This window comes from Leucopleurus acutus, assembly GCF_964270905.1.
Source record: "Leucopleurus acutus genome assembly, chromosome: 10".
In the NCBI taxonomy this organism is placed as follows: domain Eukaryota; kingdom Metazoa; phylum Chordata; class Mammalia; order Artiodactyla; family Delphinidae; genus Leucopleurus; species Leucopleurus acutus.
Window position 1 is genome coordinate 25,822,609 of NC_139153.1, and position 27,231 is coordinate 25,849,839.

The 27,231-nt window shown below is 40.1% G+C and overlaps 1 protein-coding gene across 2 annotated transcripts in view; it reads left to right on the forward strand.

The window, feature by feature from the left end:
* Positions 1-27,231, forward strand: part of ADAMTS9 (ADAM metallopeptidase with thrombospondin type 1 motif 9) — a gene marked incomplete at its 5' end in the record, with an annotated part of 165,082 nt that overhangs the window by 23,114 nt on the left and 114,737 nt on the right. Inside the window, 9 exons of one of the 2 annotated variants that reach the window (XM_082848658.1) lie at positions 4,769-5,058; positions 7,309-7,392; positions 7,493-7,608; positions 8,584-8,624; positions 8,744-8,849; positions 13,638-13,784; positions 15,272-15,413; positions 17,384-17,488; positions 23,391-23,536. In XM_082848658.1, coding sequence (XP_082704784.1) covers positions 4,769-5,058; positions 7,309-7,392; positions 7,493-7,608; positions 8,584-8,624; positions 8,744-8,849; positions 13,638-13,784; positions 15,272-15,413; positions 17,384-17,488; positions 23,391-23,536 — 1,177 coding nt within the window. The remainder of the gene's footprint in view (positions 1-4,768; positions 5,059-7,308; positions 7,393-7,492; positions 7,609-8,583; positions 8,625-8,743; positions 8,850-13,637; positions 13,785-15,271; positions 15,414-17,383; positions 17,489-23,390; positions 23,537-27,231) is intronic. The other variant, XM_082848659.1, reaches the window with a different exon arrangement.

Here is a 27,231-nt window from a genome sequence, read left to right on the forward strand (position 1 = left end):
TGAACTAGGCCAGGTTGCTCATAAGCTATTTAGTTTAGTGAACATGATTAATTTTTGAGGAATCCTTCAAGAAAAAACATGAAAAAATGATTTCCTTTCTAAATGTCGTATTTGAACTTCAAGAAGAGGCATGAAAATGGTACAGCCACTATGGAAAGCAATCCGGCAGTTGCTCAAAATGTTAAACATAGCCTTACCATACAACCCAGCAATACCTAAGAGCAATGTAAACATGGCCACACCAAAACTTGTACATGCATGTTTGTAGCAACATTATTCAGTTGAGTTGTTGAACCCAAATGTCCACCAATTGATGAATGAATAAACAAAATGTGGTATATCTCTACAGTAAAATATTACATGGCAATAAAAAGTAATAGAGTCCTGACACATGCTACAACATGGATGGACCTAGAAAACATTATGCTAAGTGAAAGAAGCCACACACAAAAAGCAACATATTGTATGACTCCATTTGTATGAAATGAGAATCCATAGATATAAAACATAGGTTAGTGATTGCCAGAGACTCACCTACTGAAAGATGGGGGGTAAAGGGGGACTGGGGAGTGATGGCTGATGGGTACAGGGTCTCTTTTGGGGGCAATAAAAATATCCTAAAATTAGATAATAGAAATGATTACACAACTCTATAAATACACCAAAAACCACTGAATTGTATACTTTGAAAGTATGAGTTTTATGGTATATAAATTATATCTCAATAAAAAGTAATAACAAACATAAAGCTGTCTGTGGGTGAAATGAAGAGCAAAAGTACATAGACCATTCATACTGTGCTTTCTATAAGGGTGAAATTTCATTATGTAGCTCATTTTGATAAAACTATTAGCAAAGTGACCTTGCAGATTTCAAATACTAGTCTCAGTTCCATTATGCTAAAAGGTCACTAAAGAGAAATGTGAATGACTTTCTTTTTATCCTAACAATGTGTGTCCCTTGGTAGAAATTGTTCTCTGATATTAACAATTTCTATTCAGAGGCCAGAGAGTTGGGTAGATATTACCAGTCATAGCGTCTGTTTTTTCCATTGTCAGTAAAAATGTTCCTGCATTTGTAGTCACAGCTCTTACTCTTTGTAATGCCAAATTCAAAACTGCTTGCTAAAATGGTTAATGAGGTAGAAATTAGTTGGGCTAATTAGGTCAATAAATATTATTCTAACTCATTAGGATAAAAGGTCAGATGTTTAAAAGACTGGGAAGTATGTATTAGAAGATGTTGCTTTTGATTCTGAAGAAGTAATTTTATTCCTGCATTTTTATACCATGTAAAGCATACTGAATTGTTACTTTGACACACAGATTAGCTGTGAATGAAATGTCTTCCAGGTATATTAGAATTTACATGGGTTTTTCTCTGTTACCACTGTTCTCTGTCAGAAATCTCTTTCAGTGATTAATGCCTTAATTTCTTCAACTTTGCTACTTAAATAAGTGTACCTTTTTTCCAATTAGTGCCTTGATTTATCCTCAGGTATTCCCATGCCCAAGTCCCCTCTGATGAGATGATTCCCCTGAATGGTCCAAAGAGTGACTTCTATATAATGTTTCCTCAGTGTTTTTCTCACTGTTGTTATGCTTTTCTCTAAATTAACCTGATAAGTCAAAATATTTATGGAAGACAATAAGTAAAGATTATCTGCTTTTCACAAACTAAGTGACATATCTTCTTTTTTTAACAGCTTTATTAAGATATAATTCACATGCCATACCATTCATCCAGTTAAAGTGTCCAGTGGTGTTTTGGTGTATTCACAGCTATGTGCAACCATCATCACAGTCGATATTAGAACCTTTTTATAACCTGAAAAAGAAACCCTGAACCCATTAGCTATCAATGCCTCCCCCCATGTCCCCACTCCACCTCCAGTCCTAAGCAACTAATCTACTTCTGTCTTTATAGATTTGCCTATTCTGGACATTTTATACAACTGGTATCATATAATATGTGATCTTTTTTGACTGGGTTACTTCACTTTATTGATAAAGTTTATCAAAATGTTTTATAGTGATAAAGGGTCATTTCACAGGAATACTTAGCAGTTATAAACAAATATGCATCTCATATCAGAGCACCAAAATACGTGAGGCAAAAACGGACAGAAATGAAGGGAGAAATAAAAAAATCAACAGTCATAGATGGAAACTTTCAATACGCTACTTTCAGTAGCGGATAGAAAGCTCAGCAGAAGATTAACCAATAAATAGAAAACTTGAACAACATTGTAAACCAACTATACCTAACAGATATCTGTAGAACACTCTATCTAACAACAGCAGAGCACAAATTCTTCTGAAGAACACATGGAACATTCTCCAGACTAAACCATATGCTAGGCCATAAAACAAATATCAGTAAATGTAAAAGCATAGAAGTAATGCAGAGTATCTCCTCTGACTACAGTAAAATGAAATTGGAAATCAATAACAGAGAAATGGGAAACTCAAATATATTTGGAAAGTAAATAGCACACTCCTGAATAACCAAAGGAGGAGTTGGAAAATACTTTGAGATAAATGAAAATGAAGAGACAACATGTCAAAAGTTATGGGTTGCAGCTAAAGCATGGCTTAGAGGGAAGTTTATAGCTATGTCTTAAATGCCTCTATTATGAAAGAAGATCTCAAGTCAATAATGTAAGCTTCCACTTTAAGACACTTGAAAAAGAAGAGAAAACTAAGAATAAAACTAAGAATAAAGATGAGAGCAGAAATAATGAAATGGAGAATAGAGACTTTAAAACCTTTGAAACTTTACTGATTATAATAAATTATATTAAAATATTTACAAAAGACATGAAAGGTATTATTTCACAAAATAAGTAACACATTTTAATGTATTTTTAAAAATCCAATTTTCAACGTGGCTTCCATACACCTGTTGTAAAAAGCTAGTGTTTGTGAAAATATCCACCAGGCACTGTCTTTTTCCCAGTTCAGGCTCAGTTTAGAAACTGTCAACCAAACCATGAGCCCATTTCAGTCCTTAGCTCTTGAGTAGTTTTGCCTGATAGAAAGAGCACTGTTTAAGGTGTTGATCAAATCCATGCCTGATTCCAGATACCAGCACATCCTGTATGTGACATTGGACGAGTTGCTCAATCTCTTTGAGACTTATTTTCCTCATCTGTAAAATAGAGGTAATTTTCTCAGCCTGAGAAGAATTATGAGATAACATATGTAAAAGAGCCTAGTTCAATATCTGGCAGGAAGTAGGTGCTTGTCTAGTATCCATTCCGTAATCACTAGTGATTTAAAAATGGAATGACAGCCCAGGTACCTGTGTGGCATGGGTATACATATATGAATACTCTTGAAAGAGAGACTGGAAGAAAAATAGTCTTATGTTGACTCCTACTGCGTACCAGGCTTAGGGCTAGTCATGTTATCTATAGCTGCACCACGTATAACTTGTTTGACAATTTGGACTGATTTCACTATTTTAACAACCACTGAAACACTCAACTTGACCAAAATACACATCCTGGCCTAAATTGATGGTTTTAGCAATAGGTTATAATGGTTAAATATTTGAGCCCTTCAAATATGAAACCACTCAGAGTTTATAACTCTTTTGTTGTTATTACTGGTGTAATAAATTCTATTTCTTGTGTCTTAGGAAAGCATATTTCTTAGTTGTGCAATTCTGTTGCCTGTTTGGCCTACAAACTATTGTCATTAAAACTCTGAAACACATTTATGATTTGATAGGCAAGATAACTGATTAAATTCTGTTTTTACTCAAGGCGTATTTTAGCAGGCACTTTTATGCTCATTCTGTTTATTCTGTGGTTGATGGCTCTGAAATGGAATATTTTCACCAGCAACAGGAGCTTCAAACCAAGTTGGAGACTAGTGCTCGTCAGAACTTTAACATGAATGTGAATCACGTAGAGATCTTTGTTAAAACGTGGATTCTGATGTATCAGGTCTAGGGTGGGTCCGGTGAGTCTATATTCTTAACAAGCTTCCAGGAGTTGCCAATGCTGCTGGTCCACGGACCACACTGTGAGCTGCAAGCTTGTGTAGAATCCAAGAGGTACCTTGGCTAGAATCAGAAATGAGGAGACCTCATCTGGCATTATATGTCACAGTCCCAACTACCTATTCATACTCCCTGAGTGGAATCTACTTCCTCAACTGAGCCCTGAAACAAATTAATTAAAAATTTGGAAGCATTGAACAGCAGTGATTCTGTTCTTACATTTCATGCATTACAGTGATTGAATACGGTAAGAGAATAATACCTTGTCATTCATTTTCTGTAGTTCCTTTGTACTGTCTGTTAGCTTGCCCACCTCTTAGGCCCCTTTATACTGTATCTCATTGAATATGAAAAGTGGTGTACATGAAGCATTTCCATTTCCATTCTCTAGAGCTCTATAGCTGTGCTGTTGGCCCTTCCTCCATGTATGGCAAAGAACAATGAATACAAACCACTTAAACCCCAGCCAGGCTTTTGTTACCGAATGAAAAGAATAAGCAATTGTTTCCCCTAAACTCAGGGCTAATTTTCTAACACCTTAAGTGAGCATTTATGGAAGCTTCCAGAAAAGCTAATTTCAAGTCCTTAGTCATTTAGATGAGAGCGCAGATAGTTTCACCCGGAGATTCCACAGCGTGTAGAACTTGATTTTGTGTGTAATTTGACGACAGAGGCATCATTTTAAGACGTGTCAAATTAAATTCTTCATATGAAATAGATGTGGCTCAAAATGTAATGCATGCCATCTGATTTGTTACAGAACACAAAAATAGTCACAGTAAGGACAAGAGGAAAACGAGGACGAGAAAATGGGGAGAGAGGAGTAGCCTGGCTGATGACGTGGCAGTATTAAGAAGCAGCCTAACCAAAAGGGCCCTTTCTGCCTATGGTAACAAGACGGACAGCACAAGGGAAAAGAGGACCCACAGGAGAACAAAACGTTTTTTATCCTATCCACGGTTTGTAGAAGTGATGGTGGTGGCAGACAACAGAATGGTTTTATACCACGGAGCAAACCTTCAACACTATATTTTAACTTTAATGTCAATTGTAAGTACATTCAAAAGGAGGTGATTTATGATGTCCCTAAATGAGCCATTGGGGAATGGGTTTCCACCCAGTGCTTTGGAGAACCATTCGGGGCTGGCATTTCAACGATTCAGGCAAGTGACTGAAGAGAACATAAGATTAGACAATGACAATAATGGGCATCAATAGTGAGTGTTTATTCTGTGTTAGACAATGTGCTTCTTACTTAAAAGGCATCATCTCTAATCCCCCTGGCAACTCTGCTAGGTAAATTGTCATTCTCATTTTGTTGATAAGAAAACTGAGCCTCAAAGGAGTTGGGTTGCTTGCCCATGGTCATGTAAAGCCAGTCTAGTGGCTTAGGGACTGCATGTGACCTTCAGCTTGTCCACTTCCCAAAACCAGTGCCCTTTGACACGTGAATTTGCACAGCCAGGTGTGGGTCGCCAGTAAGACTTGTGGATGCTGGTTGTGAATCAGAAGCACTGGTGGAGCTTTGGAAAATGTCTCTATCCCCCTCCCCAGGATTCTAATTAAGTAGCTCTGGGGTGAGTCTTAGGAATCTCTCCCATTTTGAATTTTTCTACTCCCATTTTGAATTGAAAAAGTAATAAATTTGCGTGATTGAAAAACAGATCAAGCAGATCCAAAGACTAGTGAGAAAGCTGAAGTGCCTTTCCCCACCCGGGCTCCCAGGCCCCTTCCCAGAGGCAACCACTGTGACAAGTTTATTTGCCCATCTTTCTAACCAGCACTGCCCAACAGAAATATAATGCAAGTCACACACGTAATTTTTTTAAAATATAGATACATGTAATTTAAAATTTTCTGTTAGCCGCACACAGACATAAAAGAAACAGGTAAAATTAATTTTAATCATGTATTTTGTTTTATATCTAAATGTTATCATTTACAAAATTATTAACGAGACTAACTTTTCTCCGTACTAAGTCTTTAAAACCCAGTATGTGTTTCACACTCAGAACACATCTCAGTTCGGACAAGCCCCATTTCAAGTGCTCAGTGGTCACGTGACAAGTGGCTACCATGTTGGACAAGGCAACTCTGGACGTTTCTTAAGCACATATGTATGGCTACACTTTTTTCTTTTTCAGAGATGGCGCATTCTCATACACGGTGTTACATATTGCTGTTTTCTTGAAACACTGGAGACTGTTCCATAATAGCCCATGTGCTCTGCCTTCATTTTAAGCCTCAGCAGAGCCTTCCTATTAATAGATTGATTGTAGTTTATTTGAATGGGAATCTGCTTGTATTAAATTCCCCCAGTGAATATGAAAAGCAGCCGTTTGGGATCACTGACTTAAAATTTCTCCTTCCTTCTCCGTGGCCTGTGGTTCTCTTTGTGTTTCCCTGCACTGCTGTGAACCACCCCCCACTGTGTTCCCCAACCCTTACCCCACCTGCCTCCCCTCCCCACTCTCCCTCACCCCGCTTCCTCAAGCTCAGTCCCATGTGCCCCAGCCCTCTCCTGTCCTGGAGGAGGGAAAGGAAAACCTAGTCAGGCCTTGCATAGACTCAACTCCATTTCTAACCCATATATTCAGACCTGTTAAGGATTTTGACGACAAGCATGGCCTCAGTGTCAAATGGACCTTGGCTGAGAATTCTGGCTCTGCTACGCACTGCTGGCTGTTTAGTCTTGGACAAGTCGCTTAACTTCTCTGAGCCTCAGTTTCCTCATTTGTTGAGCAAAGATTATAGTCACACCTAGCCCAGAATGTTGCTGTGCAGTTTTCAGCAAGGATCTAGTCCACAGTAAGCATTCAATGGATGTTAGCTCTCGTAATTAACAATAATAATGAAAACAAACCAAAAAAAAAAAAAAACCAACAGGTTACCAGTTGTGGAGAACACAAATGGTTGGTACAACAGCAGTATTAGCAAGTATGTGGTCCATGTGAGAGTCCATAAATGGCAGTCCAGCTTCAACTGGGATGAAAAACCTTGATCAAAAGTTAATATCCAGTGTTTTGGCACAAAGAACTGCTAAGTTACATGGCAATGCAGTTTCCTTGGAAACACCTTGAAATTTAAAGTTGTTTGCATTCATTACTGTCTAAAGCTGCCGTCTATGAATTTTACAAAGAGACTTTTAAGAAATGTTTGTTGACTGAATGAAAATTCACAGCTCCAAAATGCATATGTTGCATGAACCATAAAAAGAGGTGGAGCCCAGCATAAGAAGTGAATTGCTTATTGCTTACACGGAGTTCACAATTAACTTTGAAAAATTTATCTCGGTTGCAGGTAGCCTCTATCTATAAAGACCCAAGTATTGGAAATTTAATTAATATTGTAATTGTGAACTTAGTTGTGATTCATAATGAACAGGTAATAAAGTTTTTTTCTTCTTTCTTCTCTCTGTATCCGAAATGGCATATCTAATTGGTATTGGTGCAACGGACCAACCATAATTCTTTTCTGTATTTAGGAAGGACCTTCCATATCTTTTAATGCCCAGACAACGTTAAAAAACTTTTGCCAGTGGCAGCATTCAAAGAACCATCCAGGTGGAATCCAGCATGATACAGCAGTTCTTGTAACGAGGTATATGGATGTCTGTTCCTCCAGTCGTTTAGTTTCTGGTCACGTTGATGGGATGGGGTCATATATTCCTGGTAGCCAGCCCCTAGCCCAGGGTTTTCCAGCCTCAGCACTATTGACATTTTGGATCAGATAATTCTATGCTGTGGGGACTGCCCTGTGCCCTGCAGGATGCTGAGCAGCGTCCTTGGTCTCTGCCTACTACCTCCCGGTAACTCTCCCCCCTCTTAACTGTCACAACCAAAAGTGTTGTCCAGACGTTGCCACATGCCCTCTGAGGGTGTGTGGTGGAGGAGGGCAGAATAACCCCCATCGCCGCCAAGTAGGCAATAAATGTGTTAGGCAGGTCTGAAAGTAAACACCTGTGTAGAGCGGGCAGCTGCCATTCCCATTGAGCTCGTTACGATGCAGGATATAAGTCCAGTGTTGCCAGCTTTTGTGATTCTGTAAGAAACCAGAAATAAGGATACTTCTTTTGGAAAATGTGAGATCTCCCAATTTTTAAATGGTAGCTTCTAGCTCAAAAATATTTAAAAGGCTGTGCGGGGCAGCAAAGAGGTCTGCTGGCCTAGTGTGTCTCCCCTCGGTCACCTTTGATATGGTCACAAACACTTCCTCTTAGATCCACTTAAATGAAAGGCATTTAGAGCCTTCTCAGAATGTTCTTCAGAAACTAGAATCACTTGATTCAAGGTATGAGGAAAAATCCTGGACGGAAAGGTTTTCACTTGCCCTTGGCTACCCCTGTGGCAGAAGGAGACCTCTCAGTGTAGCTTTTAATCTGTAAACCAGTGATTCCTAAACTTTTTTGAGTTGCAAATCCCTGACTCTGTTAGTCTGCTTTTTGTAAAACCAGTACCCTCCCCCCCCCACCCCCCTAAAGTGGTGATGTTGTGAATACCTGGAAGATTCTAAAGTGTTTGCTTGTATTGACATTTACTCTTTGGTGTCAAGACCCTAAGTCTGCTTTGCTTTCAGACAGGATATCTGCAGAGCTCATGACAAATGTGATACCTTAGGTGAGTCCACTGTGCGTATCCTCTCTGACTACAACAGTTTATGACATGTTTTTCTTCCAAGCCACAAATGCTTTTTAAAGTAAATCCTTGTGGGCTTTTTTTTTTTCCCCTTCTAATAGGTCTGGCTGAACTGGGAACCATTTGTGATCCCTACAGAAGCTGCTCTATCAGTGAAGACAGTGGATTGAGTACAGCTTTTACAATAGCCCATGAACTGGGCCATGTGTACGTTTCTTCTCCATATTTTCATTTAATTTGTAGTGACCTGAAACTTATGTTCCTTCACATCAGTGAGCATTCACTTGACTTTAGAGGGTGTAAGACGCTTCTTGAATCATAGTTGAGTTTGCAGGGTTGAAAAGCTTGGAATGTAGCTGACAGATATTACTTTGACTTTGGGAAGCTAAATAAATACAGTGCACCCTCTTCAGCCATAGCTCATGCATCTCTTTGGTTTAACTGTACAAGTTGTCTAGGCAAGGTCTAATATGCTCCTTTCCTACTGCAAAGTGGAAAAAAGGGGGCCTTTCTACCCCTTCCACTGAAGCAGAGGGCATATCAGCGCAGAGAACTTACCTGACACAGCATCTTTGTTTAGTAGGATCCTCCGGCACTGCTGTGGTCCACACGATTTTCCCAAACCCAGATCATTCCTGATTTTAGTTATATCTAAGGTTGTCCTTTAGATATTAGCCTCTGGAACAGAGCTATCCCTCTTTTAGGGGAAAAAATGAACAAAGATACAGAGAAGAAACTATTTCCTAATTATGTTCACTAAGTGTCTGGTCGTTATAAAATTGGCTTTTCCTTTTTGTTCTTTAGAGCCACAGCCTGGTTAGAACATGGGGCAAAAGAGCATAAATTTATTCAAAATTATTCTGGGTTTTTCATCTGCCTTCTTTTCTTTCTAGAATGATTAAATTACTCATACTATATCCTTTTGAAATAATTTTCTCAAAAGATGTCCTTAGTATAATACAGCTGTGTATCAATCTGCATGTCAGATGTTAACTTTATTTAGAGAGAACATCATCTATTGAGCAAGCTTTTTCATGCACCAAATGTTTTTTTAAGGCACTTTATGTGCAGTGTCGTATAATAGGCGTAAAGCAAGATGCATATATAGAGGTATCTCTAATCCAGCTCCACGTATAATGCATATATTTTCCAGCATATTTTAAGAGCAAACCCCTTTTTTTTTCTCCAAAGGAAATATCGTCAGATGCCCAATATTTAGAGAATAAAAGAGGCATGACTTTCAGTTAAGCCCTTGTGGCAGATCAGAGTCCTGCTTAGTCAGCTGCCTCTCTGTCCTTTGATTTCTGAAACATCTTCATGAAACTCAAGGATTTCTTGGAACTAGGTTTGAAAACTATTCATTTCACCAGCATTTCCCAAAGTACAGGGCTCTAACACTGATTCCAAGAGAATGGTCCATGGGGGAAAGATAGAGTTTTGTAATCCAGTGATTTAAAAGAATTTTTCCTAGTCTAGCCATGCTTGGAATGCCAAGGCCAAATGGCATGAAGTAAAGGCTCTGACAAGTCCTATATTAAAATGTTGATTTCGTTTAACTCAGTTTCCCCAAACTTATTTTAACAGAATCTTTGGCGGATTTTCATTTGTTTGTTCTACAAGAAATCTGGTAAATTATGTGAGACATATGAATAGGAGGTATAGATTTCACAGTGAGGAATAGGGTGGCCCCCAGAGAATGGAATGGGGAAAGTTCCAGAGATAGAAATGTATTCAAAGGGCAAGAGTTTGTGTGATTTTTTTTCTTTTCTTTTCTTTCTTTTTTTTTTGGCTGCTTTGGGTCTTCGTTGCTGCACGCGGGCTTTCTCTAGTTGTGGAGAGCGGGGGCTACTCTTCGTTGTGGTGCGCGGGCTTCTCACTGCAGTGGCTTCTCTTGCTGTGGAGCAGGGTTCTAGGTGCGCGGGCTTCAGCACTTGCAGCACGCGGGCTCAGTAATTGCAGCAGGCGGGTTGTAGAGTGCAGGCTCAGAAGTTGTGGTGCACAGGCTTAGTTGCTCCACAGCATTTGGGATCTTCCCGGACCAGGGATCGAGCCTGTGTCCCCTGCGTTGGCAGGCAGATTTTTAACCTCTGCACCACCAGGGAAGTCCCTGTGTGATTAACAGATTAACATTGCCCCCCAAAATATGGCTAACAAGAATATACTGGTTAAAGAAATATAATTAATTTCCTGTTAATTCCTTTCCCCAAAAGAGTTTATAAACCCCTTTTAGATAGCCAGTTTATAAAATTGACATTTTAAGGAAGGTAGGAATTTTGAGTAGCAAAAACAAAATATTTTAAGCTATAGAGAAGTCTCAATTCACAGTTAACAAACATCTCCCCCTGCAAAAACCATGTTGTTGACATTGTTCTAGGAGCTTTCATTTACGTTATTTCCCTTAATCTTTATAATCCCCACAAAGTAGATACCATTGTGTCCCTGTGTTTGACTTAGAGATATTAAACTACCCAAAGCATAGTAGCTAATGCTGGCGTAGGAGCATATGATGTTGGAGCACCAGTTCTAAGGCAGAGTCAGCAGGCAGCCAGATACCCAAGTTCTGGATGGAATTGTTCTAACATTCCCTTTGACTTGAGGAAAATATATGCTGTTTCCCTTCCTATAAGATGGAAACAATACATATACCCCTCATCTCAAAAGTGTCAGGAAGCAAGAAATGAAATAATTGGTGAATGCTGTGAGTTGTGGCTTAAACAGAAAGTATACTGCTAGCCTGTTAATGAATTATTTTTCTTTTGGCGCCTTGTCCCTTTGAGATAGCTTTGTTCATATTTTAAGAAAAGTAAAAATCCTTTTAAAAAAAAATTTGCTACCGCACTCTGTAGCAGATTTTCTAATGAACTTTTTCAAAATTAAATGTTAAGTTGTTACAGTCATGACTTTCTGATAATATAAAACCCAAGAGCTGTTGGGAGGAAAAAGCAACTGACCTTGTATCTGTTGAGCGTCATTGTATGTTCACAAATAGCTCCTGGCTTCTCGTGCCAGCTTCATAGACACCCAGAATCTAAGAATCAGGAAGAATTCGAGAGGTAATTGAGTCTCTACTGAATACAGAAATCCTTACACAGTGTTTCTGACAAATCTTCCGCAACTTGCCTCATAGGAGAGAATGTAGTTTGTATGTATTCCCAAACAGGAGGTTTTAGAATCAGTCTGAAGTAGACTCCAATCCCAGTTCCCTTAGTAACCATGTGACCTTGATCAAATATTGATAGTTAAACCTCTCTACAACTCAGTTTCCTTTTCTGTAAAATGTGGATAGTAATAGCACACTATTCATTGGGTCAAATAAAATTAATAAATAAAATAATTTTAAATTAAATGAAATCAAGTAAAATTAAATAAAATTAAATGAAATAAGGCATCGAATGCATTTAACACACCAGCTGGAGCATTGTGAATGCTAAAAAAGTCTTGGTAATTATTTTTTAGTAAGTGCTCAATGAATAGTTGTTATACCACCCCTGCCATGAGCAAACGTGCCTAACATTTGAATGAAAAGAAAAAAGTTTTCTGTTTACACGGTGAAATAAACTGTATTTTATCAAGTCATGGTGGCGTGGGGAATAAACACTAGCTCCTTTGCACCAGAGAGAAACAAACAAGGAAGATTTGAAAACTTTGCTTGTATTAGGTTTGTTGATGGAGGTATTACACTGACTCTGCAGCTGGGATTTGGAAACCTGGGCAGTCATTCCTTTAAGAAAATAGCCTCTTAAGCGTTTATTACTATTAAGCTCAACCAAGACAGTTGGAGTTTTCCCGTCTTACATTTCCCATCTGGCAATTATAGAGGGGGCCAAATTTTTAAAAGAAAAAGGAAATCAGACATGAGAAATTACTGGTATGGACTTCACAGACTTTTATTCCAGCTTTTATTGTTATATGAAGCAAGTCTACATACTTCTTTCTGACTCCCTTGTTTTTGTAACTCAAGGTGAACTAGTGAGGGGAATTCCTCCCTAAATGCCAAATTAATCATATACATCAATTTTGTGATTCGGAATAGTCATCCAGAGGACAGCCCCTGTGAGCTTGTTACCCAGTGGATAATTATCTTACTGAGAAAGGCATGTGGGTCATAGAACTGATGTTTCTGGATTGAGAAATGCTTCCTGTCATTTTTTTCCCCACTTCCTCTCTCTAAGCCAAGAATGGCAAATATGTGTTAATGCCGCTGCCGAGTTCCCTCCCAGACCCAAGAGGATGTTGGCACTCCATCACAGCCTTTTCTCGGGCAGAACCTGGATTAGTTTAAGAATACTTCTGTGCCCAGATTTTCAGGAAGCTGGTACCGATCAACTGTAATTGGCATGAAGCATGAAACTATTTGCCATCTCTGGGTTAAGCCAACTGGATCGGCGTGCCTCTCGTTTCCATGCTTGCAGTTTTTCTTAATGGGTTTTATTGTGCACGAACTTTGCATGCCTCTATGACGGTATACTTGCAGGGTTTTAGCATCTGTCAGCCTGACCCAAAGAAGAAGAGATGCCAAGACCCACCCTGAGCCTCTCATTAGGAAGCTTTTGACTTCAACTTTTGACAGTTGACTGACTCTTTATGTGCACAGTGTTATCATAACCTGCCAAGTTCTTGACTCTATAAACTGGCCTTCAGCAGCTTATTAGGAATTCCAACTACTGTATTCTAGCACCAACTACAGCACATGCAGAGCCTCTGCAATTCCAAGAAGTACAGCTAAACCAAATAGTGGCCCAATTCACTTTTTTTTTTTTTTTTTTTTTTACATTAAAGGCACTTCGTATTCCGTTGGGTCAGAAGTATGTTTTATTCTACTCCCTGCCTTTAATCCTCTAGTAGGTTTTGTTCTGCTCACCAGGACTCAGGTTCTTATCCATAATGCAGTAGTCAGTTGAATTTTTTCTCTAAGATGCGTCCTCAATGCAATTATAACAGCTCTATCCCTTAGTGTTTATTGACTTTTTTATATCATTGTCTCTTTGGCCTTAGGTTCAACATGCCTCATGATGACAACAATAAGTGCAAAGAAGAAGCAGTTAAGAGTCCCCAGCATGTCATGGCCCCAACACTGAACTTCTACACCAACCCCTGGATGTGGTCAAAGTGTAGCCGAAAATACATCACTGAATTTTTAGAGTAAGAGTCGAACTTTCTTTGAGCACAGCCTTCATGCTAGTATCTGGCCTCCATGCAGTGAACTAATTGTGGGAAAGAAAATGTAGAGTCAAGCATTCTTTTGAGTTGTTATTTTTGTTGACATTCCTGGGAGGAGGGAAAAGAAAAATACTCTGACATCTGTGTAGTTCATGTCCTCACCAGAATTTAGAAGATTACAGACTGAGCTCAAAGAAAAGGTTGGGATCTTAAAGAGAATATGTAAATGTTGCTTCATTGTTGGTAAAGCTGTGAAATCTCTGCAGGTCTTGGGGAAGGGACCATGAATATGGTGACATGATGAAGGAAGGCCACAAATATTTACGTGCTTCTAACTTAGTAATTCGGTGTTGGAAAGGGGTGGGGAAGTGAGACGCCCCCAAAGAACGTTACATGGGTGGATGAAAATTGCACAGACCTCCATATTGTCGAATTGAGAACATTCTCTCTCTGTCTCTCTCTTTCTCTATCTCCTTGACTCTTTCTCCTTCTCTCTTTTCTTGTTTTTTTTTTTTTTAAGCTTCCCACCAGGCTGCTCAAGGATCCAGTTACATTATACAATATCCTTGTGTAACAGATTTATTGCTCTTCTCTCCCAGATGTACAAAAGGTTAAGTGATTGTCCCAAGGTCACTGGGTGTATGTTTCCCCAGCCACAGGGAAGAGGGGGTTTTGTTAATCAGAACTCACCGGGTGTGAATTTTCCAGAAGAGGTGTTTGCAGAAACATGGAAGAACTGGCAGGTTGCTGGGGGTTTTGTGTGTGTGTGTGTGTGTGAGAGAGAGAGTGTGAGTATGTGTGGTTTTTTTAACCAGATGATCTAAAGTGTTTCTTATTGTAACACTAAGCAAATCAGCAAATATTTACTAAACACTTGTTGTTATGGACAGGGCCCCATGCTTGGGTGAAAAAGGCACTATTTTTACCCCTAAGACACTTTACTCTATTGGAGAAGACATCAAAAAATAAATAGGTGGGCTTCCCTGGTGGTGCAGTGGTTGAGAGTCCGCCTGCCTATGCAGGGGACACGGGTTCATGCCCCGGTCCGGGAAGATCCCATATGTCGTGGAACGGCTGGGCCCATGAGCCATGGCCGCTGAGCCTGCGCGTCCGGAGCCTGTGCTCCGCAATGGGAGAGGCCACAACAGTGAGAGGCTCACGTACCGCAAAATAAATAAATAAACAAATAAATAGGTAATTGGCCCGAAAGGTGGTAAATTCTGGAACAGCTACATATTTCCTCCTGGTTATGTTGTGTGCACAGCCGGTGGTTCCACAAACAAGAATGCACTGAAAATAGAACTTCAGCTTCTGGACTCAAGTTTGGATGAAATGAATAAAACAAATACAAAAAAAGGAACCACCTTCTGTACCATTAAAATGACAGAATGGCCTTCACTGTCATCTGGAGCCTTTGACAGTCATCTTATCCACTGCCCTCACCGTCTTTGTTTTTCTGCTTTCCACAGCACTGGTTACGGCGAGTGTCTGCTTAACGAACCTGAATCCAGACCCTATTCTTTGCCTCTCCAACTGCCAGGCCTCCTTTACAACGTGAATAAACAATGTGAATTGATTTTTGGACCAGGTTCTCAGGTGTGCCCGTATATGGTAAGTATCTGGGGGCCGTTTCTACCCTCATAAATGGATTCTGGACTCTTTTTGAATTCATAGTTTCCCATTGGATTCTCACTCTTAACATAAACCACTCATTGAGTGGCCCATTGACTATTAATGATGATAGTAATAGTGATGATGGCGATAGACAGTAATAGTGCTCAGTGTTGCATGTGGGCCTTCCCTGAACTTTCTCATTTCACTCTCAGCCCAAAAGGCAGATGCCATTACCATTTTCATTTTATGAGTGGTAAGTGCAGCTCAGAGGGGACAAGGTTACAAAGCTCGTAATGACAGAGCTCAGCCCTTTTCCCTCCTTGTCTCCTTTTCTTCCCACTGCCTCGTCCAGATGACTTTTATTATAGGCGCTCTTCTAGATTCAGGAATTCATGAGACAGACCTGTTTCCCTGGTTTAGCTTATCGAAGCTGTGGCCTATGACCACCTGGGGCTTGAAACTGTTTCTGGTGGTAGCTCAGCTGGCAAGTGTGTGATACTTTGATGTATGTGTCATGGACATTTGGACCAGTGATTTGATCCAGTGGTTATCAGGAGGCATATCAGCAGAACTGTGCTTCTCTGGGATGCCCCATTCTATTCTTTTGTGTATTAGTTTGTTTATTTTGCTGGGAGTGGTTCAGAGATAGCATGGTAAATTGGCAGGTACAGTGATTCCGTGGAAGTAACAAAATTTTTCTGTAAAATGTATCTATGATTATATTCGTTTCTCTGTTACTCATGCTAGCAAACATGGAGAGTAATGCACATGCCCAAGAATGGAAAGGTAAAGCAAACTATAGTATCTCCGTTTACTGCAATATTATACAAAAATTGAAAAGTAACTCTACAAGGGAACATGCTCTAGCTATAGTTTTAAATTAAAATAACAGGATAAACAATTATTTTACAGAGTATGTTCTTAATGTAAAAGGGGGAAAAAAGCTTCAGGAAAGACTGGATCATTTAAAGCTTTTTTTCTATTAAAAAATAGTAGCTTCTGAATTTTTCTACTATGAATATTGTTTATTTTCATCATCAGGGGAAAAATTATCTTTAAAAACTATGCCTGAAATAGAGCTAAGTATGTCAACTTGGATAACTCAAAAAACATAGTGTGTAGAGGGGGAAAACAGGAAGTTGTAGGATGTATCCATATATTCTGAAATATCTAACAGCATTGTTTGTTTAAAGCTGAAATGCTGTATATTATTGATAGATATTTATACATTTGTAGTAAAAGCAGTGGGAATGATGAGATGGTGAGCATCACTAGGACAGTGGTTACCTGTGGGAAGAGGGGGAAGGGATTGGGATTGAGAATGAGTGTGCATGGCATTCAGCTGAGCCTGTCAAGTCTTCTTTCTTTCTTTGGGTGGTGGACACACAGGTATCCATTACGTTATTGTTCATACTTTTTATATACCTGAAATATTTCATGATATTTTGGCCCTTCTTTCCTCTGACAACCCCTGAAAGCCCTCGAAAAGAGTCATAATATGATCATGATAATATATGCTTAGTAAGAAAAAACACCAGTTTTAGCATCAAGCCAAACGTTAACTCTAATCACAACGTAACTCAAAACCCACTCTCCAGTCGCAGCTCATTGCAAACCTAAACTCACATCACATATTTCCAGTGTGATACTTTACTCTTTGCCAGGCTCAGTTTCCTTATCTGTAATATGGGGAGATGTTACTAGGACCAGATGACATCTCGTATGTTTCTGTTGCACAGTAGTTCCCCTTTGACACCCGGCAAGTCCTCCCAGGCATAGAAATGTGTCTCCTGGGCTGCTCTCTCTATCCGTTGGAATATTTTATCATTTATCATACCAAGAAAAAAATCCCTTTCTAACCTATGCTCTACATCATTGGCAAAATGTTAGTTGAAAGCAACCATTGCCTTGCTTGATATCGTCTAATCACATCATCACTGAATTGTCATTCAACTGAATTTGCGCAGATGCAGTGTAGACGGCTCTGGTGCAATAACGTGGATGGAGCGCACAAAGGCTGCCGGACTCAGCACACGCCCTGGGCTGATGGGACCGAGTGTGAGCCTGGAAAGGCAAGTAACGCCCCGATCCGTCCTTCTGTCTTGGGGCAGACATGTGCAAGATTTGGGCTGTAGGCTCAGTCACCATTGTTTAGAACATAAGTTAATGTAGCATATTTCAGCATGCATAATACTTTTTTGAGGCAGGAGGTTCAACTTTACTGTTGAAAGTTGTGCAGACTTAACCTTATAGCGTAATACTGACACGAGGGACATAGCTATCATTATTGCCTCGATTTTAAGACATACTTTTTCTCATTTTAATGTTTTTTAAATCCCAATGTGCTTTTCAGTTTATGCGTACATTTAATGTGAGGTAACATTTCTTTTCTCTCTCTCTCTCTCTCTTTCTCTCTCTTCCTCTTTCTTTTGGGGTGGCACTGGAAGGCTGTTATTAAGCTGGTGGAACGTCTTAAAATTACGGAAATACGGGAAGACTTACTGTGCTCACTACTTGGGTACAAGGCTTTTCCCAGCCTATATTGACCCCTTTAAGGCACTGTGATGCCACCTGAGATACATCCAAATCCACATTCTGAGTTGGTTATAATGGCTCCTACTTATTGGTTAATAACCAAACAAAATCTGCTGCTTGTACAACCCAATGATAACAATGTCCCAGCAACTAGGAATATGATTATTGCAACCTTTTGCACCTGGTGTCCATCTAAAAAAAAAAAAAGGTAGTATGTTAAGGCTTTGGTTACAAAAAAATTTAGATATAAACCTGAATTTTTTAATCCATACAAAAAATGATGTTCACTTACCTATGAGGTAATCCCTGTACTATATCTGAGTCTCATGTTATCCTTACATAAGTTTTTTCCTTTCTTCTCTCATTGTCAACTTTACTCACTTTTAATATTTTGTTCTCATCTCATTTTCTGTTCTTCTCCTTTGCCTTGTGGAATCAGTGGCCCCCAGAGTGTTTCCATGGAAACATGGGGTCCTCAGAGATGAGGAACTTAACCGTCCCTTCCCCAGTTTTATAGATAGGAAACAGAAAAGAGAAGTGACTTGCCCAAGGTCATTCAGCTCATTCAGGGCAGAGTCCTCACACACCCTACCCACTCCCTTCCCAATTCTCTCCTTTGCTTTCTTTGTCTGAAGGAGCTGCAGGGTCCACAGGAGTGTCCATAACTCAAGCTCACTGAGCTCTTTAAGTTTCCATGGTCAAATAGGAGAACTAATCGCTTATCTAGTCATTTCTCAGAGTGTTTTTTTTATTTTTTAAATTCTATTAGGGTGGTTTTATAAAATTATAATGAAGATGATTTTTCACTTGATTTAGCTTGGTTACTCCATCAGCTCTGGTCTCACTTCTCGATGGCTAGGACCTTAGCAATTGAGAATACAGCTTTCTCCAGGAGCTGCCTGAGAAAACAGCCTAAGGACATAGGCATAACAGTTTCTGCACCGCACCTTTCATTAGATTAAGAAGAAATATATCTCCTTGGCCATAGTGAACCTTTCACATTTTGCAGAACATCTAACTCAAAGTTCTGATGGCCAGAGGATCACAGGTTTGAGTGGGGATATGGTTCTCGGGTTTCCATGGCAGCCATCAAGCATTCACTCTTTCTTCATAAATGAAGATGTGGCCTCAGAGTCCTTCTAAACACAGTGACCCCTATAGCTGCTCTCAGTTGGTGGGAGATGACAATAGACATGGTATCTAGTTGACAACTTGGCTAGTTGGCTTGAGTTGGAGCCAGCCAACTATATATTTAAATGGAGTCTGTCTGAGCTCAAAAAAATCACTGGTATTATGTCATGGTTCTTAGTCAATCTGATGCACCCACCTACTATGTCTATTTCTGACACATGTTACTGCTGGAAAAACCGTAACAAAGTAGAGCTTTCAATTGTATGATGAAATGAATTGTATTTGGTAAAATAGTCATGTACAGGCTACCACGCTCCATGTAGTACTATGGTATCCCAGTCAGTCGTGGAGCACAGAACCTGGGAAGGTGTCTGTTGTGTCTTCTTCTAGTCTTCTGTTTTTGTAACAGAAACAGAAAATAAGAGATTGCATGGTAATCTTATAGCTGACAAATGGGGAAATAATTGGGGAGATCTTTCAGAAAACATCTCCCTTGTATGCTTTTGTTCAGCAAAAGCAAGAGACATCAAGGCATTCCAAAAGGCAGATTCGGAACACCTTCAGAGAAGCAGCTATGTGGAGAACATGATAGGTACATTTTTAGTTTGTTTTAGAAAAGCGGCTAAGTCTAGCAACTTATATTAAAGATGTGGATGTTCATTTGTTTATTCCCCAGAAGAACATTTATGCACTTTACAAATAAGATGGTAAATATGTTGGCATAGACATTCTTTGTGTTTTTCCATTTCGCTTTTGTTTTCATAGAATTGGCAGTAAAACCTTATCCTTTTCTCTAGTAAATTCTGTATCCGTTTGCTGCTGGGTTAATTTTTTCTTTTTTCTTTCTCTTCTCTCTGCCCTGCTCCCTCAGCAGTAATCTGTCTTGGGTTGCTGACACAATGTTATTTTGATGAATGACTCTCTCATGTCCTTTTATTTTCTCCATTCTCTTCTTAAGTCCATTAACATTTTCATTTTAACCCTGTTTGTAAATCTGAGATTTGAAACTCTTGTGTTTTAAGCCTCCTTGGGACAAAATTGACCTCCAAATTGTTCTTCCAATCTCAGAAAGAACATTTATGTAAAATATCATTTAAATGGTTTTGAGCACTTTGAGGAAAGGCTGACTATATATTTCGGCTCTGGCTCCAGTAGCCCCTAATGCTTTGTTATGATGTAATGGCTTTTCCAGTATATAATTATTGTTTGTTCAAATTCCTGGTAAAATAGATTATCTTGATACATATTCGCCCAACAGTCCCCATGTCCAGCCTCTGTCACCTCAGGTTCTTCCCCTCTTCCTCTGAGGTTCTCCCTCCCCTGTGAACCCCTGCCAGTGGTCGTATCAGTAAGAAATGTTTAATTTGCAGGTGAATTTTTAATTAGGTTTTCTTTTAAAAAGGGACCCTATGAGGACATTTGAATCCAGTGCTGAATGGCAACACTCTGCTTAACCTATGCCCTTATTCTTCTCTGGTTTATGGTAATGCTCAATGAGAATTATGGTCGCTTTGAAGATTATTCTTGTGTGGAGGTAGAGTCTATAGAGTAGAGAGGCCAACAGATTGAAGATTGAAGTGACATGAGGAAAAAAATGTATTTACAGACAAACTTCATTTTGAAAGTCCATGACTAGTCATAGGAACGTTCTCCTTAGTGTGTAGAATTTATAAAATGTGTACCTGGCGTCAAGATTTGATGGCTGAATTTGGGCATCAGCTGTGACCTCAATTGTTTATTAGTTAGGATTTTTGTTCAGGTCAGACCAAATTGTAGTAGTGTAAGCAAGTTGGCTCTTTTTCTGACACACACACACGAAAAACAAGTCAGAGGTAGGCAGGTCATGGAGCTATTATGGTAGGTCTACAAAATCATCAGAGACCCAGGTTCCTACTTTCTTTCTGCTCTACTATCATATGCAAATGGCCATCGTCCTCAAAGTCACAAAATTGCTGCTCTTGCTCCAGCCATCAACTCTGAGTCCTGGGCAGAATGAAGCCAAAGGGCAAGGAACAAAGGTGCAAAAGGACCTTCCCAGGAATCTGACCCAATGAATTCTGCTGCCATCTCTTTGAGCATTCCTATCTATACAAGAATCCAGGGAAATATAGATTCTATTATTAAGGATGAAGGAGAGAATGGATATTGGGTAGACACATTGGAGTGTCAGCCTCACCTAACTATCTCATTAATCTTGCCTTTAAATTTCAGTCTTTATTTAGGTGTCAACAGTTGTTCCCATTTGCTCACAGTTGAGAGGCAGCATGTGTCACAGCTGAGAGTATGCACTCTGGAGCCAGATTGTCTGTGTTTCATTATCAGCTCAGCCCCTTACCAGATGTTTGACATCAACCTCCCTCTGCCTCCATTTTCTTTTCTGTAGAAATGGGGGTAATAGTAGTACCTATTTCATAGTGTGCTGTGAGGACAGAGCGCTTAGAACAATGCCTGGCAAATGTTAAGTGCTATGAAAATATTTGCTCTTATTATTACAGACCTTGTTCAAGTTGGGTCTCCTATGTGCTCAGCTGTGTACTAGGTGCTTTCCATACATTGCCTCATGTTATACTCAAAACAACTTGGGCAGGTAGGTCCCCATTTTTCAGCTATGGAAGTAGAGTTCGGTGATTCACCCGAGGTCACAGTTAGTTTGTAGAATGGCCATCCCACACCACCAGACTGTTTGCCTGCTAAGCTTTGTCCCCTTAAGACCTGCTCTGTCCGATATGGCAGCTACTAGCTACCCATGACTGGCGAGCACTTGAAATGTCAGTCTGAACTGAAATGTGCTAAAATGAAAATACACACCAGGTGTTAAAAATCTAGCATGGAAAAGAAAGCGTGGGGAAAAATCTTATTTATAATTTTATGTTGATTACATGGAGACACAGTAATGTCTTAGACATTCTGAGCTAAATAAAATATATTAAAGTTACTTTCAGTGTTCTTTTTACTTGTTTTAATGTGGCTGCTAGAATTTTTTAAATTACACATGTGACGCATGTTACATTCTTATTGGATAGTGGCGCTCTAGACCAAGCTGCCTCTCAGTGATTTTCTGTGCATATATTCCAAGAAATGTTCAAGACCGCTGTAAAGACAGCTATAAAATGATCTCAGGGAGTGATGCGGTCACCTCTGCCCTCATTTCCTGGGTGCAGAGTTGCCCAGGATTCTTTGGATGCCGAACCTTTTAAGCCTCAGCCAAACAGCCCAGGAAAAGGAATGCGTCCTCAGATACTCAGGAGGATAATTACAAGGGAGAAGGCAGGGCAGAATAGAGAAAGCCTAACTGCACTCTTTAAAATAATTGTTCGCCAGACCTTTGCTGGGACTGGCCATTGACTGAGGCTTCACCAGCCTCTTATCTGTTCCCTTTCCCCACACGCTCCCCCCACCGCCTGGCCTCCAGGCTACTCTGCTTCTAAACTCCGTGCCTGGGTCCTCCCTGGGGATAAATCACAGTGGCCACCACCAGCTCCGCTTCAGAGATCTGAGCGAGCGGCAGGGCGTCACCCTCCTGCTGCCACTGCTGCCCCTCTTCCTTTGTCCATTGCTCATTGACCTCGGCTTTGTGTCGGGGCCTCACACCCCAACAATGGCAGAGGGTTGAAACGGGCTTCTCCGCTCACTTGTCCTGCTGAGGAGTTTTACTTTGTTTTGCTTTAAGCATCATGGCCTTCTTCCTGCTCTAGGCTGCAGAATCAGAAACCATTAGTAACCAAAAAGCAATGAAGTTTAGGGCTCTCTGTAGTGTGTCCATTTTTGCTTTAGTCTCATCCTGTGTGCCCTGCTAGAGTGAGTCTATAGGAATCATGTAACTAGCTTTTTTTTCCCTCTCCCATTTAATTAAAATTGGTTTTCAAATCTGTGAGGAGCAGTTAAGCATTGTATTTTACCAGGCTCACAACATCTCTAGGCCTTGTTAATGGAGATGCACTATGTAAATCCAATAACTCGTTTCGGCCCTGTCTCCAACCAGTAGACAGCCCATTTCCACGCCTCATTTTTCCAAGAAGACTAATTGAGTGCTTCTAGGCTGGCCATGGGACTTCCCCTGACAGCCTGGAGCCAGCCACTCATTGGGCAGTTTTATTCAAGCCAGTGGTAAATGAAGACACAGCCTAAAACCACTAAGCCCGAGATTAAACTCCCTACTGTTTCCATGACTCACGTAGATGATGAAATTGTAGCATTTCAAACCAGCACATGGAAAACAATGAACGTATGGTGTATTTAAAAGGACAGCGGGTCCTACAATATCTCAAGCACCGAGCTCTCCCTCACTGTTCCCCTTATTAAATACAGCACTGCAAGTTTGGATTTTGTGTTCCCAAAGAAATGGAGGTCCCTGTGACTGATGGATCCTGGGGAAGTTGGAGTCACTTTGGAACCTGCTCAAGAACATGTGGAGGGGGTATCAAAACAGCTGTTCGAGAGTGCAACAGACCAGAGTAAGTCCTAGAACTCGTCACTCTTATTATTGGGGTAGCAGGGGTGAAAACTTCCTAAAGGGAATAATTTAGCTGGAGGCAAGTAAAGAGCTCTTTCCAAATTAGACAGTGGGTGGACATCTAGAGCTGCCCAGACCAATGTTATCTAAGCTCTGTCTCTCTGTATTATTATTTTTCTCCTGTGACTCTTTATTATTAAAAGTTTTGTTTCTTAAATGGTAGATGCTTTGTGTTGGTTGGTCAACAATTTTGACAGTCAGGTATATCTCACTGCCTGCCCCACCCCCCGCCCAGAGCTTGGGATAGCACACTAATGAAGTGAACAAGTGATTTTCATGAGGAAACAAAGAAATCGGACATTTCCTTCCAGATTGTAGATAAATGTATCCTTTCCAGTTAGCTACTGAAATGCTGAAAAGGGCACACAGACCCCCAAGGCGGCATGAGTGAACCCCAAGGGACCTGGAGCCCTAAGTCAGGATTTACTTTTGAATCAAAAGTAAAGTAGGGCTTCCCTGGTGGCGCAGTGGTTGAGAGTCCGTCTCCCTGTGCAGGGGACACGGATTCCGTGCCCCGGTCCGGGAAGATCCCACATGCCGCGGAGCGGCTGGGCCCGTGAGCCATGGCCGCTGAGCCTGCGCGTCCGGAGCCTGTGCTCCGCAATGGGAGGGGCCACAGCGGTGAGAGGCCAGCGTACCGCAAAAAAAAACACACCCAAAAAACAAAAAAAAAACTTACTGCCATTATTATTCTTACCCCCAATACTCCCCCACAAGAAATAACCACTAAAAAATAATTTGTTGTGTGTTATTTCAAACTTTTAAAAGAGATTATAGATGTAATATGTATTATATGAAATAAATATTAAAGAATATAAAATAAGGCTCATCCTATATATATTGTTCCACAGCTTGCTTGTTAAAATCAGTTATATATCCTAGCTGCTTGTACTGTTGAAGTTTTAAAATAAAACATTTTAAGCTAGCAGCAGATATGATGAATTTTTTTAAAATTTAAAAACTCTTGGGTGGCTACATTGAACCAAATCATGATTATTATAGTGAGCTATTATTATCATGATAGTGTGGCTATTGCAAACAGTAGGTACTTTTAACATTTTGACTCAAGAATATTCCGTTCAAAAGAAGTGGGGGGGTGTTTTTTGTTTTTTTTAATAGTCTTAGAATAATTCTAAAAGCAGTGTGGAAAGTGGAAAGAGATAAATCACTGCATAATTGGAATGGAGCAGACAAAGAAAATCACCCAGTGTAAAGATCTCAGCAGGAAAAGATCTTGAGCTTCAAAGTGAAGCAAAGATCCTCTCATTCAGAAGTTAGGAACCGATCATTAAAGACTTCAATTAGAGGTCCTTGTCCTGGCTGTTTGCTGTGGGAGGTTTTAAAATAATACAAGCCACCTAGTTGAGTGTCAGCACTGACATCATTTCATTAAAACTCCTCCAAGTTATCTGCACTTCGGGATGTCCCTGGGAACTAAGGCAGGAGTCTGCCTCTTAAAACCAAGGTTATGATGGCACTGGGGGAGTCAATTAGACGAGGGAAAGGGACACTGAAAAGGGAAAGTCAGGTCCAAATCAGTTTAAGAGCTTGTTCAGAGAAATTCGCAGAGCAAATGGTTCATTACGTAGAATGTGGAAGTGGTTGCTGTCCTGATTCTCAGGAAGTTTCAGAGAATGCAGCCCCTCCCAGCCCCACCCCCACTGCTGGCAAAACGCTTTTCTCAGTTTGCGGAGCCCTTAGACTATAATGAAGATCTCCATTTTCAGAATCCAAGGTATACCTTTATTGAGAACACTGGGTGGTTCTTACGTTTTCACTGTATTCATGTGATTCAAAAATGTATTTATTTAGCATCTGCATACTTTAAGCTATAGTTTTAGGTTTTTTATTTTCCTTGAAAGCATGAACGCTAAAAAAGAGAAGCAGCCTTGCCATGTGCATGGGATCGTGCTATAGCATATACTTGATGAGCAAGCTTTAGAAAGCATCTCCTTTCTAATTTCATATCCCAAAAAAGCTGGTGGTCCCAACTGGTTCACCATCAAGCTAGGATGTCCAGAAAGTTAAGTGCATTAAGTGAATTTTCGACTTAAGATATTTTCAAATTACAGTGGATTTAACAGGGCGTAACCCCGTCATAAGTCAAGAAGGATCTGTCTTTTGAAATACTGAGAATTGGTTGCTGTGGGAGAGCCATTAACTAATGAATGAATAGAGATATCCAGTCCCATAGACTGCCCCGTTTGGCAGAATTATTAACGATCGCTAGTATGGCTCCCTGGCCCACCCCATCTAATCCTTGAATATTCTTTCGGCATTCTCCGCAATCGGTCATTAGACCCCTTCTTAAAACCCTCCAAAGATAGAAAATACACTACCTTCTCAGGCCGCCTGTTGTATCATTAGAAATTTCTTCCTTGTGCTAACTGTAGTTCATCGTAAGTAAACATAGGTGTTGAGATTTCTTTTCAAACCCATTTGCAGACCAAAGTTTAGCTTTCCTCGAGAGTAGAATGCACCTGCCATGATCTTGGCAAAAATTCTGTCCTAGCTTTGGCCATGCGGCATCGTGAATTTTCTTTGCGTATATGATTCAGCTTGCCTGTGCTGAATGTAGTTATTTCTTAGAAATTAATCAGCAATTTCCTTAAGTCCTTTCCATCCCTATTCGACAAGCATTATTTTAAAAGGATCTTAATAGTTAGAAAATGCGATTAATATTATTTGTAAAGCTACATTTCCTATAATTTTCAGTATTTGCCTATATGGGGAAGAAACTTCCATCCAGCTAAATTATTAAATTAAAACATGAATTTCTCCATGCTGAAACGTAAGTTCCATTGTGTAAAGCCCTCCTCACTACACAGGACATGCAAATCAAGCAGAGATCCTGTTGTCTAGGGTACTAAAAAAAGCCGTATATTTCTAAAGGACAAATTTATGCTTATTCATAAAATATCATTTGCCTTTCCATAAAAAGCAAATAAAGTCGTAGAATCAGTTTTGAAATGGAAAAGAGACCTGTCTCAAGAGAGGCCAGCGTGGGAGAGAGGCCAGACTGTGGGCTTTGGGTCAGGGAGACCTGCCTTGGTCTCTCAGCCAGTGTGTCTCACTTAGCTGCATGTGACCTTGCCAGGTTACTTAACATTTCTGAGCCCAGTTCAAGCAAGGGTTCAGAAACAAGGATGCTACTACCTACCGCACCGGATGGCTATGCAGAGTCAGTGACTGAAGTTGCAAAGTGACATGGTGCCCTGTACACTAGACTACTCAGGGGTCAGCAAACTTTTTCCGTAAAGGGTCAGATAATAAATATCTTAGTTTTTGTGGACCATAGGATGGCTGTCCTTGCTATTCAACTTTGCTGATATAGTGGAAAACATGCGCAGATAATACATATAGAGTGGGTGTAACTGTGTTCCAATAGAACTCTTATTTATGAACAGGGAAATTTGAATTTCATATAATTCTTGCGTCTCAAAATATTCTTTTTATTTATTTCTAAATTTTTTTAGAATGTAAAAACTATTCTTATCTCACTGGCCATGTAAAAACAGGTAGTAGGCTGGATTTGGCCCACAGGCTGTAGTTTACAGACCCTTGCAATAGCTAAACATTTACTGTATGGCTGGCCTCGTTCAAGTGCTTTGAATCTATTAACCCATTAATCCTCAC